This window comes from Rissa tridactyla, chromosome 14 (assembly GCF_028500815.1).
Source record: "Rissa tridactyla isolate bRisTri1 chromosome 14, bRisTri1.patW.cur.20221130, whole genome shotgun sequence".
Lineage (NCBI taxonomy): Eukaryota > Metazoa > Chordata > Aves > Charadriiformes > Laridae > Rissa > Rissa tridactyla.
Genome location: NC_071479.1, coordinates 3135235 through 3154809, shown reverse-complemented (window position 1 = coordinate 3154809; position 19575 = coordinate 3135235). Strand labels below are relative to the sequence as shown.

The 19575-nt window shown below is 42.6% G+C and overlaps 1 protein-coding gene across 4 annotated transcripts; it reads right to left on the bottom strand.

Moving 5' to 3' along the window:
- Window positions 1-62: 62 nt before the first annotated feature.
- Window positions 63-19562, bottom strand: SNAPC4 (small nuclear RNA activating complex polypeptide 4). 4 transcript variants are annotated; one of them, XM_054220137.1, is made up of 23 exons: window positions 19475-19562; window positions 18096-18136; window positions 16885-17043; window positions 16209-16334; window positions 15267-15345; window positions 14546-14627; window positions 13559-13663; window positions 12896-12968; window positions 12413-12577; window positions 12033-12180; window positions 10920-11026; window positions 10556-10650; window positions 9755-9849; window positions 9039-9124; window positions 7915-8325; window positions 6988-7077; window positions 6526-6766; window positions 6351-6421; window positions 5893-5991; window positions 5612-5639; window positions 2950-5054; window positions 1461-1594; window positions 63-579 (listed from the first exon to the last, which is right to left on the bottom strand). In XM_054220137.1, the coding sequence occupies exons 2-22, from the start codon at window positions 18096-18098 to the stop codon at window positions 1475-1477; spliced, it is 4488 nt and encodes a 1495-aa protein (XP_054076112.1). In that variant the 5' UTR covers window positions 18099-18136; window positions 19475-19562; the 3' UTR covers window positions 63-579; window positions 1461-1474. The 4 variants fall into 4 exon arrangements, with proteins under 4 accessions (XP_054076112.1, XP_054076109.1, XP_054076110.1 ...); XM_054220134.1 differs by lacking the exon at window positions 19475-19562 and adding an exon at window positions 19157-19435; XM_054220135.1 differs by lacking the exon at window positions 19475-19562 and adding an exon at window positions 19157-19435 and having other exon boundaries at window positions 63-589; window positions 1465-1594.
- Between the last annotated feature and the right edge of the window lie 13 nt (window positions 19563-19575).

Sequence of the window (19575 nt, the reverse complement as noted above, 5' to 3'; positions counted from 1 at the left end):
CTCATCCACACATTATTAAAAGCACTATTTACCAGAAAAAAAACTCACACAGAATACATCAGTAATTTTTAAGTGAGAAAAATAAAACATCTGTATTTCAACAAATACTCAAGACTCATTTTGATACAAAATTAATCTGCTGCTTATTCAGCAGGACTCAAGTCAGTTAGCTATCAAGCAAAACCACTGTCACAGCACTAAAACAAAAAAAACAGCCAATGAACAACATGTTCTGAACATGGATAAACATTCACATAAATAGGGGCTAACACAAAAAGGAAATAAATAAGCATCATTGCTGGTCTCCCCAGATCTCCAGCAATTTTTCCCCCAGCATCTATGGCAGGTACTAGTTTGACAGAGAACAGGATTGGTCTATGCCTGAAAGACTTCCCTCCAGCCATTTTGTTTCATTTTTTGCAACTTGTCTGAAGACGCAGGACTTTGTTAGGCAATGGGAAAACCAGTCCGGACATTGTCCTCTCTTCCCCAGGTCTGTATAGTCAATTTGTTGGAAGTGTTAGAAGTGACTAGTGCAAAGAGTATCTGCTACTGCCATGCAGGAAGGCAGACCTCATTCTAGTGACTCCTGTAACAAAGCACAAACAACTCCTATTAGTCACAGCATTTTTGGAGCTTCTAAAGCCAATTTTAAAAAAAACCAACCCATCTGACAACTATGTGAATCCAACACCGACTATGTTCCTTTGGCCTATTTCACCAAAACCCTTGACATATATTAAGACATGACATAATTGTGCCCTACAGAAGCTGTCCTGTTATACATGTACAGAAATGAAGCCACAGAGGGGGAAAAACACACCACCACAAAGTTGTTCAAAGATGACAAACTCCAAAGAAGTACCCACTAGTCTTAAGTCCCAGCTTCCCACCAGCTTTTAATACTATTCTTTGAGACTCACAAGCCAGGTTACAGAGGGCAAACTACACAGAGCTGCCGCTGCAGAAGATTGCCTGACAATCCAGAGCAAGGACAAGTTTCCACCAGCTTGCTGGAACCTGCTCCAAGGATTTACTTCGGCTTCTGCTCCAAGTGTTTAGCACTCACACACACAAACCTTCTCCTTCAGCAGCAGCTGCCCAGGCTTTCCGGTCCCACAAATTACAACCCTTTATTATTAAACTAGTCTCATTTTAGCAGCCAAGCCTGTAGACTGCTACCAACTTGGTAGAATACCAGTAGGCTGCCAGATGTTTGAACTTCCTGACTTTTGTATATAATTCCATCACACAGACATCAATTTTCCCTCCCCCTGAAAGTCAAAGTATTAGCCTATGATTAATAGGTGATTGTAGAACTCTGTGTCCTAACAGAACAAAAGTCGAAGTAACTTCAGCCCTCTCCTAGGGTCACGATTCAGTGTCTAAGCTGTACCACAGACAGAAGCGTTTCACATTCTCTTCTCAGGCAAGAAATAAAAGATTCACTGAGTAGCTACTAACACTTTCCTTCTCACATCCTCTTCCTTTTCCTGAAGCGGGTACTTCTCCTGATTTGAGGAGCACTGGCATCAGACACATTGATGCAGGAGTCCAAGACAGATTGTGCAGCAATCTCTTCAGCTCCCATGCCCTGCAACATAAGCAGAAGACATGCAATATCATGAGAGCCGGCATAATTGCAAGAACCCTTTCAGCCATCTTTTTATTTTAGGGAGCTCAGCAAGATTTCCAAAACAATCTTCCATTTACCTTCAAAATTAAGCATGGGACAACAACATTCTATTAGCAAGCACAAAACATCCCAAACGCAAACTTTTCAGAGTAAGACCTTTAGCCAACACTGGCATTTCTTCCTGCAGCGTATGCTTCTACTGCTGCTACCAAACTAGAGCAATTCCCGTTGTAGCTTCTGTCTGGGCAGGACTGTTCGTTACAGAACGATTGTGGCATAACCTTTCATTAGAGAGGTTGCATCCATGTCTGCCTCAATTGATGCTTTAGCTTGCACTGCTGGAGCCAGACAATGCCCCAGACAACACAGGTCAACACAAACTGGATTTCTCATGAAGCACACCCCTACCACAGACTTTTCACTGAAAAGCACCAGGAGAACAATGTGGCTATAGCATTAATAAAAGCAGTGGGATGGAGCCTTGTGGAAGATGGCACAGGATAGACGTTGGCAGTAAGGCTATCAGGTGAAGAACTGCTGTTGACTTTTGGACCAACTGCTCATAGTTCAAACTACACTGAACGTGGCCCAGACCCAAAAGTCAGAGCCAGAAGAGAGAGATAAATGCTGGCTTTTAGTACGGGAATGCTCTGATTCTTAGGCAGCTGAGCCATCCTTCTATAGAAAGACTCAGTTACCTTGTTTATTCATCTTCATTAGTTGTTTGTTTATTTTGGAGCCACAATGAATTGAAATGCAAGTTTGAGCTACACAACTTCCTGGCATATTCTGTAAGAAACAGTGCTGGGCAGTAATGGATTTAGCTTAAAATCAGAGACAGATTTTAGGTTAACATTATGGTTTCCGTAGATCTGTATACTCTAATAATCTCTAGTCATATAAAACAATTTGGGATGAAGACCTCAAATGGTAATAGGAGCAAACATACACAATTCCCCTGATATTACTGGGGTTTAAAGGACACACACACAATGAAAAACAAGGGCCTGATTTCAAACATACGGGAGTCAGTGCAGCAGATTATTAGAGGAAGAGCATTTTGATACCCACTTCTGGAAACTATCATGTCTAGTTTAACGTGCTACACAAAACACAGGCTTTTACATTTGTGAGGACTAAGGGCTCCCAGTTGAGCCAGAGAGCTTTTTATCAGCTGCAAAACTATGCTCATTCAAAAGGACCAAGTTTCTGCTACACGTAAGAACAGTGGGGGTTTCACCCTGGATTCCAGTGGGAGCAATATTTAGCTGGCAGTAACTTTCTGCTTTTAGTCCCTGGCACCTCTGTTTTACCTGATTTAGTAAATCAGCATCTTTGTCTCCAGGCTCATCACCAACTGTCCCATCCAACTGTACACCTGTTAGTTCATTCCTACAACTTTCTTCCTCAGACACTTCCTTCTCACTCTGCCACTCCTCTTCATCACTCTCTTCATATTGCTTCCTGCTGGCTGACAGAGTTGTTGTCACTTTTGGAGGAGGCAGAGTTGCTAGTACAGCTGGGAGTGTGAAGGCTGCTAGGAATCTGGCTTTCAGTAGGAGGTAAGCAGGGTTATCGCCGAGTTTCTGCTGCACCAGTTCTTTGATAGCGTGCAAATCAACCCCAGTGCCCTCATCCCGACTGGCATCAGGAGGCAGAAGACACGCTGCTTGCTCTTCTAAAGCTGCTTTCTGCAGAAGTAGCTTCGAGAGGGTTTTTAAGTTGCACAGAAAAGGTGGCAAATAAGGCAACCTAGTTTGCAGTGATGGTACTTGGACACCTTGTTTCCCATTCAGCCACTCCTTCACTACCCCCTCATCTTCAAGAGAAATTAGGCTAAAGTCAAGTAGATTCTTTTCTGCACTGGAAGCGGTTGGCTGGGGTGGACTCTCAGCAGGCTGCATAGTTGGAGGTTTGGAGGCAATAGGTCTATTTTTCAATGCTTGTGCAGCAAAGCAACCAGAGTTCCTTGGGACATTGTTATGGGGAACTGGATCTTCCGGCTGGAGCACAAGCCCTTTTGTGATGATGCTTGGATTGGAAGTTGATCCATTTGTTGTAATGGAGTCATGGCTCTTTCCCAAGCCGGTGAGACTTGACACACACTGGGAATCAGATCCCTGAGTGCTTGCAGGTAGCTGTGTTTGGGGCAGCAGCACAGCACACAGAGTTGGGCCATCAGCTGGAAGAGCAGTCTGAGCTGCAGAGGAGTCAGAAGCCTTGGAGAAGCCATCTGAACATGCAGGCGTTGCAGAAGAAATGCTGGATGTGGTGCACCCAGGACTCGCTGAGGTCACAGGTAAGAGAATCATGGAATGGTTAGCTGTCTTTCCCAAAGGTGCTCCTTCTGCTGACTGGGCATTTGGTGCTTTTGTCTCTGCACAGCTAGGCTGAGGCATACGTGCTCCAGCTGGTACAGGAGGCACTCCTAAGCTAGAGACATTGCCATTGGAAGCTACAGTTGTCTGACATTGACTTCTCACAGCAGCAGCTGGCAGTCCTTGGGGGACACCCACCACAGTTTGTACAGTGGTGGGGAGCAAAGCCTGTGGTGTTACGACCCACGTGAAAGGCAGTATACCGTTGGGAATTAAATGCGAACCAGCTTGTGGAGCTACAAGAGCAGGCAATAGATTGACTGGCCCCTGTTGTGGTCCGTTATTATTCAGCTCACAGGTAACCGGTGTGGGAAGAGACAAGCTGGTGGTGCCAGACTCAATGCCAACAGGCATCACTGTAATCTGATGTGGCACAAAAGCTTGGTTTTGCAACACTACTGAAGCTGAGCTACCAGCTAGGACCTGACCATTGCACCCTCCCTGATTTAGGGCTTTCTCTGCTGCAGCTGGATTCACGCCTGGAATACCCCCTCCTTCAGAGCTACTTTCCAAAGACTGCTCTTTTAGTTCCCTATTGGATTGTAGTTCCGTCCCTTGTGAGGCACCAGGGATTTCCCCAGTTTCTGGCACTGATGAGGAATGGTTTTCAAGCACAATAGCAGTAGAAGTTGAACCTGCAACAGAGGTGAATGCTGGCAATGGAGCTGGTGCACACTGTACTTGGCTATTTGGACAACCAGCTGCTGCAGGTCTGCTCCCTGCTTGTGCAGAAGGAATGATTTGCTGTGGTGGATGCTGGATTATCAGAGGCCCTGAAACCAGCATCTGCGGGGCAACAAATACTGTCCTCTGCATAGCTTTCTTAGCCCGGGATTCCCTTAGCCGCTTCTCTCTCAGCAATTCTGAGACAGTTTTGGGCTTCTGCCTTTGCCCTTGGGCTGGAAGAGCTGCCTGTATGGCAGGGGTGCTGCTCTCGAAGACAGAAGTCTCCCGTGCTTTTAAGGCAACAGGTCTCCTGACAGCATTCCTTGGTATGCCCCTTTGCAAGTTCCTCTGAGTACAAGGTTGTGACGAATTGCCTATAGAGGAGGGGGAGTAAAATAAAAAAATTAAGAGTCCCTACACACGACAGTCTTCATTTAATCAAGCCCCACCATGACATCCTTCAGACAATTCTGATGCAGTAGCTTACCACTTGTTCAATAATGACATAATTTTCCCCAGAAATCACAGATGGGCTAGGAACACACCTTAACACCGCACACGAGGACCTGTACCAGTCAGTACTACACAGGCACTTCACACCAGTCAGGATGAAAACAACAAACTGGGACTTTGGTCAGTGACAGCACATTCATTATAGCCAGCACCTTGCTGGAGAAGAGCATAACAGCAATTATCTACAGAACTGGTGGCCCAGTGCCACTGGTCCCCCAGCCCTTCGGCATTTTTTCCAGTCCTTACCAAAGGGTAACATTTAGGCAATAACTGAAAGATCCAAGAGCTAGCAAAAATGAGCATGACAATGTAGTTTCGTTCCAAAAGTTCTCCTTCAGTTAAATTGGTCATTAATGTAATGGTGATGAATTAAGTGAAAGTTCTTGCACATCATAAAAATAAATGTTCTGGTAGGTACCTGAAGAAGTCTCCATATTTTGGGAAGCCTGCCAAAAAAATTATATTAAATTATATTTCTGAGATATCTAAAGATCATTAAAACAGCACAGATGTGAATCAAACACACATCTGCCAACATCTGATACAAGCGGGTGCACAGCCAGCATCTTATTATGCTTCTGAACCAAAAGGAACTGGTAACATGCACACAAACAGTGCCACTGGCCACACACAATGAAAAATCTCTACTTAAGTCAAGACTTCAGTGGGAAAACCTTAGAAACAGACCCCATGCAATACCTGCTGAGGCCTTCTTGCACTAGCCCTAAGAAGCTCTGACTGCCTTAGCCTTCTCTCACGAATAATCTTCATACAGCCATTGGTATCAATCTGAAAGAGCTGCAAGATGAGAATTTCATTAAAATTTGATTGAGAACAAAAATATTCTGATAGAGCCAGTGACAATACAAGATGGATGGGAGAGGCTTCACATGCAAGATACTGGGGACATTTTTACACTTAAAGAAAAAATCCTGACAGTACTAGATTTTGGATGCAGAATTTATTTAAGAAACATCATATGCAAACCATGAGGTCAGACTAATCCAGTAATTAGATGATTAGTTTAAGGAACAAAGATAAGCCATTTACTAAAGCATCAAATACAGAAATAGAGATTACCACTGCTTGAAAAGCAGATAATGCTACTAAGACAGTAAAAGCTAACTGAATAGTGCTACTAAGACAGTAAAACCTACCTGAATGAAAAGTGTGAACAGTGGAGTGCTCGCGAGACTGATCGATTTAATCTTCTCTTGAATAGAATCAGCTACAAAAGAGTCCAACATCAAAATCAGCTGGGCATTCACTTACAAGATGTAAGAAAGTGCAACAAAAAGTAGGAGAATACTATCCCCGATGGGTCACCAGTACCTTTTGTCTGATGAAAAGCCATCTTCCCGGTTTGCAAGGTGCAAGGTAGTAGCACATTGCCCACCCAAGGTGTCACTGCCATTAGAAGCTTTCTGTCAAGGTTCATTCTTCTCAGACGCTCTCTCTCTTGACGATAAGTTTTCTCCGTGATGTTCTGCAACCCCTGAAGCTTCTGACCAGACGTACTAACTCCAGATGTTTTTGTTAAAACAGCAGCAGAAGGTTTTAGTATCTTTGATTGCTGTACATGAACAAATACATAATTAGAGTTCCAATTGTGAAGGTACTACCATAATTGTCCTAGGACAAACTATTCACAGGGCAATTATGAAAAATAATCATGAGCTTCTCCTCTTGGGAATACAGTAGGTATGTGATTCTATCAAAAAAAAAAATTTCCCACTAAATACAGTCTGGCAGTGCTCATATCACAAGAGCAAACAAGACGGAAGAGCCACTTACAAGTTTCCTCTGAAAGCACGTGTTGTATCTTAATACCCTTCTCACATTCTCCAGGCTAACCCGCAGCACTTGCTTTCCACACCTGGAAGCCTTAAAATGAAAGCATACAGGAAAAGATAAATGGGAAAGCATCTCACAGAAAATTACTTGCACTGAATATACACAGAAGGTACAAAAGTTTTCAACATTCCTACTGTTGAAAGTATCTTATTAAATGAAATCAGCCCTGAAGTACAGACGTTTACCTTATCTTTTAGTCCTTGTGCGTTATCACAATACCAAATGTCTATTTCATAAAAGCCTTTGTGTAACGTATCTACAAAAACCCACACTGAGGGTCAGAATTTATTGGCTGATTCTCTTCGCATTTTTTTAAGTCAGAACAATTTTGCTTACGTGAACTTAAATAGCACAGACATTTAATAGACATTAGACATTTAATATTTTTCTAAGGAGTATCTTCCTGCAAAAATGTGCTAGAAGGCTCCGTACTGTCTCAGTACCTGACCTGGGGTGAGAACCTAGCTCAGAATTAGATACAGATGTGTAAGTAAGTTAATTCTTCCACACTCTAAAACAATATGCCCTAGCCACCAGGGTACAGAGACACCACAATTCACTGGACAATTCTGTGTTATGAAGATCTAAGAAAAGTTTTGTTTCAGTGACACTACACGTAGGCAAACACAGATAGATTCTAGGAAATGCATGGGGAGGCAGTGCTAGAAATTTCTGTTTAATCCCACAGCTCCATTTCCAACAGCACCCCCCAATGGCATAGTGAGAAAGCAGCCAACCAGAGGCGCAAAAGCCATTTTGACTTTTAACTCATCACATACTCTTTTTACTGTAGCAACTACGCTTCCTGGTCCTTTCTGATCTAAGCTCCAGTCCCATCAAGAACAGAATGAGAATCCCAGGATTCACCTTGTTCATTACTTCTACTGGATTCTTCACAATGATATCCGTTGAATGTGGACGTGCGATGCCTCTCAGGAGAGTGTTCAACTCTGTTGATTTATCGGCAACTCTGTCCTTGTCTCCATCACACATTGCACTTGGATCTTCACTGCTACTGGTCTTTGCATCAGCACTTGCAGGCAAGAAAAGGGATGGAGTTTGGTATCTTCCTTGGTTTGACTCCTGTGTATTTGTCCGTGTTGGTATCCACAAATCAATGCTGGGAAATGCACGCTCCTCCTTGCTTGTCGTCTCCCCCTCACTTGTCATCTCCTCCTCTGAACTGTCTGGTAAGTCCAGTTCTATGTCTTCACTGCTGCTCTCTGAAGAGCTGGAACTCTCTTGCACGTGTTGGCGTTTTGTTGGCCTAGATCTTTTCTTCTCAGTCAAAAAAAGCACAGACAAGTTTTAGCCAGCGTTCACCCTTGTCTTGCAAATCTCTCAAATCAGTAAACTAAAATGTTTTGAGGCAGTATCCTATCAGTAAGGTGTGACTTGCAAAGGGATAGTTCTGCTTTATTTCTGCTAAGATTAACTAAATCCAGTACAATTGACAATTGCCTTTAGATGCAGATTTTTATTGGTTTATATTCTTGTATGCAAAGAAAAGCTACAGATAGAGACAAGTCTGTGTTAAGAACTGGTGCATGTGGAAGTACAAACTAAGTACAGTGCTCCATCTCGACACATTCGGGTTTCCATGAACCCTTCTCTCAGGCAGGCGCTTTGCCAATGGAAACAAGACACTCTCTAACATGGTCTGAATCAGCCAGAATTTCTGGAGTGCCTGGTACCAAAACTGGCAACTCATGAGATACACACATGAACACCTAGGTATATCCCATCCTTACAGGCACTTCAAGGCAATAAAGAAATTCTGGATAATATACAAATATGCAGCAAATTAACTTCAGACCTTCAGAACAAAGGCTGCTTTAAGACATCAAAAAATTAAGACCATGAGCATCCATGACAACATCTTGGTTGTGTGAAATCAATGTCAATTTTGCATTGATTTCATAGGATTTTACTTTTAGTTTAGAAAATCTTAAAGAGACAGAACTGTGACACAGCAGAATTTTGTACAATACCTTAGACCCAATCATGAGTTTCCACTTGCTCAGACATTGGGAACCAGTCCGATGTGGCAATTCAGAAGCTATTTTACTCCAGTGACCTAAAAAGGGTACAGAGCAGAGCATACCTATTAATGGAATGAAGTGAGCAACAGGCCTTTGCAGTGCAGAACTTCATACACGTATTATACGTTTCCTCGTATAAAAGACAAGAGTTACTATATTAATGGATCTCAAAACCTTAATACTCATTTGCATTCTTCAGTCAGACTTTGTGCTACTATACACTCAGCAAAAGCTAGAAAATACAACAAATGAACCAGTGATGAAAACCCTGGCAGAACTACACGCTCCCTTGCAGCAGTAATAAGAGCGCTTAGAGGAAAGCTTAAACAGAATGCTGAAAAGCTATTTGTAAGGAAAGCTGTGTTACGGAAAATGAGAGAATTCTTTCACATGCTGTTTAGAGAAAAACTCACCCCTCTAAACTGTCACTGCTCTGATACCTTGCTAACACAGCTATAGAACTCTTTACTGCACAATCCCTCAATAACTCAATTTCCAGCAACAGACTACACAATGAAAGGAAGGTTACAATCATCAATAAGAAACACAGCCTGCTAGCATCAGCTGCAGGGCTTAAAATAAAAGGGGAGAAAACTTAAATGATAAATTCCGTAATAATACTTACTTCTCTAAACTTCTAAAGATTAAGCCACAGAAACACTTACCCAGGCCATGCTTTTGAACCAGTTCAATTAGCTGCTCCTCTTCCTCTAAACTCCACTTGCCTTTCTTTACATCACAGTGCAATGCTTTTAAGTACCTTCAAAATTAAAACATTAAAGTAAGGAACATTCAATCCTGCTTGTACAGTTCTGATCATTACTCCATGCTCCGAGTATGCATTCCTTATCAGATCTTTCCTTTGTCTAAGGGGTCCCATCCCTACTCCCTTGATACAGCACAGCTACAATCTCTTTATTCTCAAAAATATCAGGCCACATAATTAAGAATTACAACAAGCAGCTGGCAAAATGGGTCACTGAAATTAGGACATACTGTACTCTGAATCTTCTGAAGTTCCAAGGCTGAAAATTGCTCAGCACCTCATTATTGGTGTTCAGTTACAAGAAGTCACTGACTAGATCATTTTCAGATGCAGGCAATCCGTGGATGACAACCTTCCCTCCCTATATTCACTCATGCACATTCAATGACCCCTTTGCTTTAGTTCGGGCAACATCCTTCCCAACTTCTGCTAATCCACAGGCAACTACACTAGGAAGCAGCACGCCACAGGCAATGATGCACTGTTCTCTGTTAAACTCAATTTCCATTTTTTGACTTCCAACTGCGAATGCAGTTATGCAGAGACAATGTTAGCAACTATATTTAGACCATAACCACTTTTTACAAAACACTCTTTAAGGTGACACTGGTGTAAGTAAAAGAGACATATTTGTAATATAAGTTTCATCTTGGCTCTATGTAATAAACTTGAAAGCACAGTTGCTACATTTAGTACTTACCGATCTCTGCACTGAGCATCACTCCGCCCTGGCACTTCTGTCCGAATTTTATACCAGTCACGCTCTCCATACTTCTTAACTGCAGCCAACAGCATCTATGTTAATCAGACAAAGCAAGAGTTGAAATTCTCATCAGTAATAATCCTAACAGACCCGAGAGAAACAGTTGCATTTGTTTCCACTGTGTTCTAAATCTCTGAACAGAACTAAGCCCTCTTGACTTGCAAATTGCCACCTTAGTCCATTTTACATTCCTTTGTGCCTCTGTTAAAGCTCAGATGTATACAGCCATGCAACACCTCAACAGTCTAACCTCTCCACTTTTTGCACCCTGCGATTCTAGGCCTCAGAGAATGGAGCTTACAGCATCTTCCTCTGGTGTCCAGGGTCCTTTCTTCAAACTGGGGTCCACACTCTTTGTCCATCGGTAAATCAGCTGAGCAGAATCTCTTCCTTCCATGTAATAAGCAACTAGAAATGCAAAAGTGCATTTTAAAGTCTGTTGCAAACAGTGTTTCTTCCTTTACTTACATTGTAACTGGGATATTTTCAAACAGTGGATCTCCATTAGAAGCATTTAAATCGCACCTTAAATACTTAAACAATGGTACACAACAAGAATTGAAAGAGCATGGCATACACAAAATGTTACTATTTATAATGGCATTATCCATACTAGGCATATGATGGCCCAACAATCCATCCTGCAACAACAGAGAACTGCTAAGAAAGGTTTCAGCTCCAATATATATCAGACAGGTTCAAGACCCCAGGTGTTATACTCACAGGCTTGGATTTAGGACCCCAGATACTTGGTTACTAATCTCAGCTCTACTCCTCAGCAGTCATACTGCCTCCCACACTTCTATGGAACAGAAGCAGCAGTACTGAGCCCCTAGAAAAGGATTCCGGGCACAGCACCAAAAACTGCTAAAACAGCTGGCCATGAATGAATGAATGCTGCCTTTCCAGGGAAGAACTCTGATGATTTTGCTACAAAAACCAAAGCTCACACAATCACCAGTACTTGTTAATAACTCTGCCAGTTTCAACCAAATTTCAAAGATGGATAAAGGTTCCAAGAGATACTAAGTTCTTGCTGATATAATGGAACTTCAAGGTAGGTACAGGAAAGGCATATATCCCCGCTCCCATCAAGGAGAGAGAGGAAAACTCAGCCCTTCTCTTTCATTCATCTCCCCAACAAGGGGTTTTTAGAAATCAGTACACCTGTAGTTTCAGATGAGACACAGCACTGTTGTGCCCTGTCTAGGTCACAGGCTAGAACAGGAAGGTGAAAACAGAACTGCAACTATCCTGGAAGTGGAAACACTCATAGGAAATAAAGCTTTATTAATTCCTTGAATCAGAGCAGTCTGGGTGCTCTAGTATGCAGAAACATTAACAGACATAAGCCTAGGAGAACAAAAGAAAGTTACAGGTGAATGGAAAGCATTTTAATTTGTAGGTCACTTACTTTTCTTGTATGGGATATGACTTCCTACTCTCATCTCTTGAACAAGCTCTAAAAGCATCTGGTCTTCACTTTTGGTCCATTCTTTCCTTTTCAAATCTTTGTTATAGACTTGATACTTCTGCAAGCACTGGAAAGGTGTCCTGTTGGTCTTGACACAATGAAAACAGAAATATGCACATACCTGGTTACTTACGAGGACAAAAAACAAGAGGGAAAGGCTAAAGTACCAAACTTTTTTGGTATTGTTCTTGAATGTATCTCAGAAAAGCATTAATTAACAATGAATTAACATTACCATCATTTTCTAAAAATTGACACGAGACACAGTTAAGTCAGAATTAACTGACTTGTCACGTGTTTCTGAGCTCAGAAGACCTTACCCCCAACTCCTGGGCTATAGTCTCCCAGTCCAGATGACCGTGTTTAGCAGCTATCTTCTTTAGTTTCTCTATTTCCTCCTCAGTCCATTCCTTTTTGTTGATGCTTGGATGCTCGCAATTTTGCCAAAACTTCCTCAGTTCTTCTGAACTACGTTGTCCATCAAACTAAAAGAAAGCGCAAAAATCTGTTTTGTATTGTAGCTGGGACTGAAACACCTGGACAGACAGGAACACTGACACAAGGAACATATTTTGCATTCTAGATATGTCTTATAGCTAAATTTTCCAGAATTAAAAGATCAAATTTAACCAATAACATCAAATTTTCAGTGCTTCTGTACCTGCCAAGTTGAGACCACCGAACAGTCAACTTTGAGAAATGCATGATGGAAACAGCGGGTGCAGACTAGACCAAGTCAGGTAATTCTCAAGAGAAGGGACACAGATATCAGGAGTAATAAAACAGCTGATCTCCCAACTTACGTGGATGTTTGAAATTTTCTCCCAGTCATGCTCATCAAATCTGTTTCCTAACAAGTCACCTTCTGGGAGTTGGCTAAAGCAGAAGGTACAAGAGAAAAAGAACCAGATTAAATGGTTAATTCAACAGTCACTTTGTCTTCCTGATCTTGCTTCATCTTACTCCTCCCCACCTGTTACTGATTTCCACAAGAACTGAACACCCCCTATCTCAAAGCATCGGCTCTTTAACATAGCAACTTTGCCCAAAACAATCTTTCTTCTTTAAAAGTCCCCTACAAGATGATGTTGGCTTAGCAGGAAAAATTATTAAAGCAATATCAAAATACATTGCTCCAGGCATGTTAATGAGCAAAAGCTCAGAACTGTTGAGCTCTCTGCTTCCTTATTGCTAAATCAAGAACTATTTGAAACAGCACCTGTATATTGGATATAGATACTACATTTGTATATCAAGATCCAAACCACAGTTCTTAGTAAAGAACTGTGGAGATGAGAGTTCCTCTGAGTTTGAATTTTTTGCACTTAGTTTTTTTGCAAGTGAACACTGAAGTTTTCTCCAAATGTCCTATTTAGAACTACTTGAGGAAGGAGGGAAATTTTAAGAGGTAAACTCCGAGAACAGACTTTGATTTTCACCAAGAAAATAAGAAGATGACTTCTCACTTAATTGCCTCTATTTCTTGCTCCAGTTCTTTGATTTGTTTTTCCAACATCTGTTTCTCCGTTTCAGTCTTGACTTTTTCCAGTTTCTGATTCCAATAATTCATCCTGTTCAAAAACATTTTTATCATTACTTAATATGACTAGGTGGGAGTGAGGTCAACAGTATCAGAAGACATATGGCTAAGATCGTTTCCCCAGCAGTCTTTCATTCAAGTCCATCATTCTTCCCTTCAAGTTTATTTCCACACTACACAAAACTTGTTCTTCTAGGTTTTCCCACACTGCACACTCATTGTCCTATTTTTGCCCCTTCAATGCAAATCATTGACCCAGAATAGGTCTCAGATTAATCATTTTAGTATTTACAGAGAGAACCAACAGTTGTTGCAACAGCAACAAAGACAGACTGTACCAGCTCCCGGCACAGAGATCTCTCGCTGGACACCCCATTACGACTCACTGCCTATCACAATTTCAGTTTCAAGCCCTGTAGACTACTTTAAGTTATACCACTGTGTGAATGGGAAGAAATAAATGGCCACAAAATGACAATACCTCCAAACAAAACCTCTCCACCTGCCAGATACCCACAAAACAATTATCAAGCGTTTACAACGCAACCTGAATGCTGTAACCTCTTGCTTACAGCCAGCACATTGCAGTCCAAGACCCTTCGGTACCACATGCACACCCAGATAATATAGATGTCAACAAAGAATGAAAGATGCTGTCACCTACAACAGTGTTGTCCTTTGCACTGACACCCACAGGACAGGGGAGTTTGAGGACCACTGCTGTAATTCACACAGCAGCTCTCCCAGGCCCAACAGTGGCAGACAAAGTATCCCTGCTGTGTTTTGTAACATTACCAAATTGCAAACAGATAACACAACAATGTAAGGAAGGTGGAATCTTCAAATATATCCTTTTCTCCCTCCATAAGTAATGTTCTCATCAGGAGAAAGAAGATTTTTGCACAATACTTACTTCAGTAACTTTGGCTGAAGCAGGCGCTGCAAGCGGTCACTTACTACCGATTTCTGCAATAACGTCTTCTCTCTGCTTTTCCCTAGACAAAACAAGGTAATCGAGCATTCAGACATTAGTGCAATCCCACTGCCAAGAAGAGAAGAAGAAAAAAAGGTATCCACTGCTTTCAATATCACTATTAAAGTATCCCTCAGGTCTTCTGTAACAGTTCATCTCTATTAGCTACACAATTTTGCAGTTTTGTTGGGCAAAGTGGCTACCAGAGACTAGGTAAATTGATTCCGTTCTCCACCAAGATGACTAATGTCATGTCTGACTTGGGCAAACTGCAGCCTCTTGCTTGGTTTTAGTTCCGAAGAGACCTCAATAAAGATCATCACCCAGGTGTTTGTAACTATCCAGAGCTGTAAAGTGTCCCTTGAACTTCTCTCATCTGAGCACTACCCCTTGCACAATCTCATTTGGTTTTGGAGTGCTCACAGGAGTTGTTCTGTGATGCATCAGAACAAATGCAAATGAAAGAAGCGAGCCACTAATCACTCAATGAAACAATTTACAGAGCATCCCATTTACTTTTAACTACTTTTTTTGTGGAGCAAGTATGAAACATCAGAAGTGTTGATGTTTAACTGCAAATGGTGGGAGGGAACCAACAATATGAATATACACATTTGTTATAGCTCTTATAGAACACTGAACAGCACACAGAGTTTCTTACATTTTGTTGAAATCAGTTGTTCAAAGGATTTTATGCCCTGAGCTGCCTTTTCCTTTGCATCTTCATTGGAAGGAGGGCCCTAATGAAGATGAGATACATTGGAAGAGTCAGATACACAGAAAAATTGTCCTTTCTTCTTAGAACTCTAGCATGAACTGCTGAAAAAAAAAAAAACTGGCAACTCAAACTTGAGCAAACTGTCATATTCAAACTTCTAAGTTACCTTTATTAGCACTAGCTCACAGATGCATCATAAGAAAACAAATACAAATAGCTGCTTCAAGCAAGTAAGTTTGCCCACAGTTACATAGCACATCCTTGGCTCAGAGCCAGGCCTGCTGGCTCTGAGCTGACAGTTGTCTGAAGTAGCATTTGAACGCGGGGACACATATTACGCGTGTTCGTCCCTACTTAAGATGGACTACCAACTTGGACAGGATTTAACAGAAAAATTACCAGCCATTGCTTGAATATTATATTAATATACATATGGTGACCGTTAACACCTTAGCTACAACAAAAAGTCAGGATCTCTTTTTGCCAGTGACCCTTTAAAAACACATGAAAAAAGTGGTGACATTTGCCTCAGAAAACTCATTTTCAAAGACAATCAGATTTCAACGAGTACTTTAAACAACAGGATGGAATTGGATCGTGGAGATGAAGACAAACAAAATTGAAAACAAGAATGTTCAAGTGTCCCATGGCTAGAATGCCACTCCTCAGAACTCACTTTCAGGCACCACAGACCAACATGGGTTGAATAAACATTTCTGAAAGAGGGTAAGTAAACAAGAAGTGAGCGGGGGGGGGGGAAGGTTTCAAACTGAGGAGTAACATTCACAGTTACTCCACTGAAACATAACACAACTCTAACACAGTTAGAATTTAAATCTATCATTGAAAAACATATGAGTACGTAACCTAGTTATATTTACTTACAATTCCTGTTGTTTTATCCTTAAAGTATGGCTTCATAAAATGACCCAAAAATATATTTGCTGGTAGATTTCTACCATCTCCTGCCTTTGCTATTTTTGGACCACCAAGCTCGCACATGATTTCCTTCTGCAAAACAAGAATTAATTAAACAGTGTCAGTGTCTCCTTCAAATTCCTAGTTTCAGAGAGCAGTGGCTGAGCCGTCACAAACATCCCAGGCAGGGTTCAAATTTGCAGCACCAGACTGTAAATCAGTGTACGTGTTAATGACAGGATTTGCAGCTTCCTAAGTTTGTATAGTTCACTGCAGATGATTAAAAAAAACCCCACTAACTTGCTACAAGAAGCTAAAATATAAGATACAAAATACCCTAGTAGCTTTAGCATTTTTGGTGATAAGAAAGCACAAAAACATCAGTCAAATAAGCCATTCGAAAGGCTGCTCAAGTGACATTGGTTTGAACTGCCATGAAGAAAATCAACCTGGTTCCTGGGCAAGCAAGCCGAGCCCTGCACTAGCATGTGAATAAGGGACTATGCTGCAGCTGATTCCACCAGTACCTGTGATGGACTAGGAATGTCCTGAAAAGTTTTACTGGGCTTGATGGGCAGGGGAAGATGGCAAATGGCAACCCAGAAAGGAAAAGGAATTAATGTTTTACTCCTGTTTTGCTCACCTGCTGTTCTTTGTTTTGCGCAATGAGAAGCTCGACTTCATCAATCTTTTCCTGGATAACCTCTTGGTACACATGGTTCATCTGCAGACACGTTTCTGGATCCTGTGGCAGACTACTTTCAATATCATCATCACTACTGTCATCCTCTCTTTCCATTTCCTTGAAGCAAATAACGCATGGGGGCAGGGGAGGGGGAAAGAAGAGAGAAAAATGCTTGCTTTAAAAGCGGGTATGTAACATAACTATTTTTATGAATTAATACTTCTATTATCTTACAAAACTGATTTTCAAGAGAACTGGAGGGACATAACTGTTTGTCTGTCCCTGGCAGTTGTTCTGAATGCTCCCAGAGGCAGTTACCAGCCTTGCCTAGCTCCCCTTCGCCCTGCTCATTAGTTCAGCCTGCTGCTATTTGAACCAAAGTCCGACTCCAAACTTTGCTAATGCCTGGTCTTGTGCCATCAGCTGTAAAACTGTAAGTAAACTGCAAAATAGAAGTACTTCATATTGGCGCTCTCTGACCTGCTAAGTCTGTACTTCAAAACGACCCCTTCAAATTTCCAGCTCATTTGTGCTTCTACTGAAGCAATTCTTCCCTTACACAATTCATTACCACATGCTTCGGATACAAAGCAGGGCTCTGACTGTTTCATGAAACTGCTCTGCACCTGGGTCCAATCTGTACCAGCAGATGTGTCTTTACAAACTAGCTTCTCCTTTCCTGTGCTACACAGGTCTTAAGATATTTCTCTGCTTAAACATTTTTATATGAAGTCTGAGAAAATATTACGTTTGAAACAACACCAAAGGTAAACAGACTTGTAAAAAGTTTTATAAGTAATTTTCCCCTCATGCACAAGCATTCTTCAGGTACAAAGAACTAAAAGATTTCTTGATCACAAGCTGATGATGGCTTTCTCCTGTGCAATTGCTCTGCAACCTCCACAGAACATCATGTGTGACAGGGATCAGCAAGCACTAGAGCAGCAAGGCCTCTGATCCCTGTCATTTGTTTTCACACGAAGGCTATTACACATGAATAACAGAGTCCTGGGCAGGAATAACTAAACTTCCAGGTCTATTATTAATTCTTCCAAAGCTACAGAGTCAAGCCAGCTGCCTAGATTTCCCCGCTGCAGAGTGAAATTCCCCTTCCTCCTGCTCCCTTCAATAGACAGATGGAAAAATATGCTTAAGGAGGAAATTGTTACCATTTCAGCAGGAGAATCTGAGTCATCATCTTCACCGTCATCTGTTAGACAACAAAAATTAAAAAAGGCTGACTACAGTGGGAAAAAAGGAAAGCTTCAAAACCAAAGACTTTTCAATTAAAGCATACAGAATAAAGCACCGCATAGTATCTCAGATGCGACCATTAGCGGTTTCAGGTACTGCCAATATTGTCAAGTAAAAATTATATTTAATTATACTCCATATATGCACTTTTTTTGTTCTACAGTAGGAGAAAAGAGCGGCTTCTGATAACTACAGCAATAATCAAGCTCCACCTTAGTCCTACACATCTTAGTAAAATAAAGGCTCCAGAGTATGCAGCCAAGTGAACATTCCAACCCAATAAAACCCATAAACTCTGTAATCACCTAACAGCCCTTCCACACTCTTCAGCAATCTTTGGGTTTACATTGAGTGTGGCTGCAGAGTTCTGACATACATTATTTGGGCTCACATGATCAAAACACAGGTGGATGAAACAACTGTGACAGCCACCATATAGACACAGAACTATTACCACCCCACCCTTGCTTTGAAAAATTAATTTTAGGAGGCACAGGCAGGCTGCAAAACAGAGCGGCTCACACAGGAGAGTTTGTGTTGTCCATTCAGATGGTGTGGAAACGGCTTCGGTTTAACTATTTACAGTACTTGGTGGGCTGTTGCGTTTCATGAGTCAGCTCATCACCACCCGCCCTGACTAGAGACCTCCATCAGGAGGCATGATGGCTCTCTCAACCTTCCCCCCCCTCGCTTGCCGTGGGTTTCATAAGAAAATACGCAAAACACCGGTGCAAGAGGCTTATCCTGCAAGGACGCTGGCTAAGGAAAGCCTTGAGGAGACGCCTCGCCTCAAGTCCTCGTTCCCAGCACCATCTGTCCAGAGCGCCGAGCAGAAATGGTGGGGCTAACACAAACACGAGACGACCCTTCCTCCCGTCAGGCCAGGGACGCGTCTCAAGAGCCAGAACAGTAACTTAATGCCTCAGCAAAAGCACCGGGGGCGGTTGGAGAGGGGCGAGCCCGCGCCCCGCCGTACCCGTGCCGGAGCTGAGGCTAGAGTCGGACACGGCCACCTCGATGCTGGCGCCGCCGGGCCCCAGGCTCCGCTCCAGCTCCTCGATCTCCCGGCGGATCTTCTCCCGCTCCACGTTCAGGTCGAGAGCCGCGGGGGACAGCGCGGGCCCAGGACCGGGGGGGCAGCAAGCCCCGGCCGGGCCCATCCAGCGGGACATGGCGGCGCGGCAGCCTCCCGGGCCTAGGCCGCTCCACCCTGCCGCAGAGCCCGCCCCCTAGCCCTCCGCCCAATCACTGTTGGGCACCGCGGTCAGCTGAGACCCTCCGCACGTGACGCTACCTAGCCAATCGGGGCGGGGCTGGCGAAAAGGCTCCCCCGGGTCCCAGCTCCCCGCCGTTAACGGCACCGGCACTACAGACCGCGTCCGGAGGCCGCAACCA

Excerpts from the sequence above, each read along its gene's own strand:
- SNAPC4 (XM_054220134.1), bottom strand. The coding sequence starts at position 19,352 with ATGTCCCGCTGGATGGGCCCGGCCGGGGCTTGCTGCCCCCCCGGTCCT. Across the intron at positions 11,027-12,032 it reads TCATATCCCATACAAGAAAA|TTGCTTATTACATGGAAGGA; the intron begins GTAAGTGACCTA and ends TTGCATTTCTAG. Across the intron at positions 5,055-5,611 it reads AAATATGGAGACTTCTTCAG|GCAATTCGTCACAACCTTGT; the intron begins GTACCTACCAGA and ends CCTCCTCTATAG.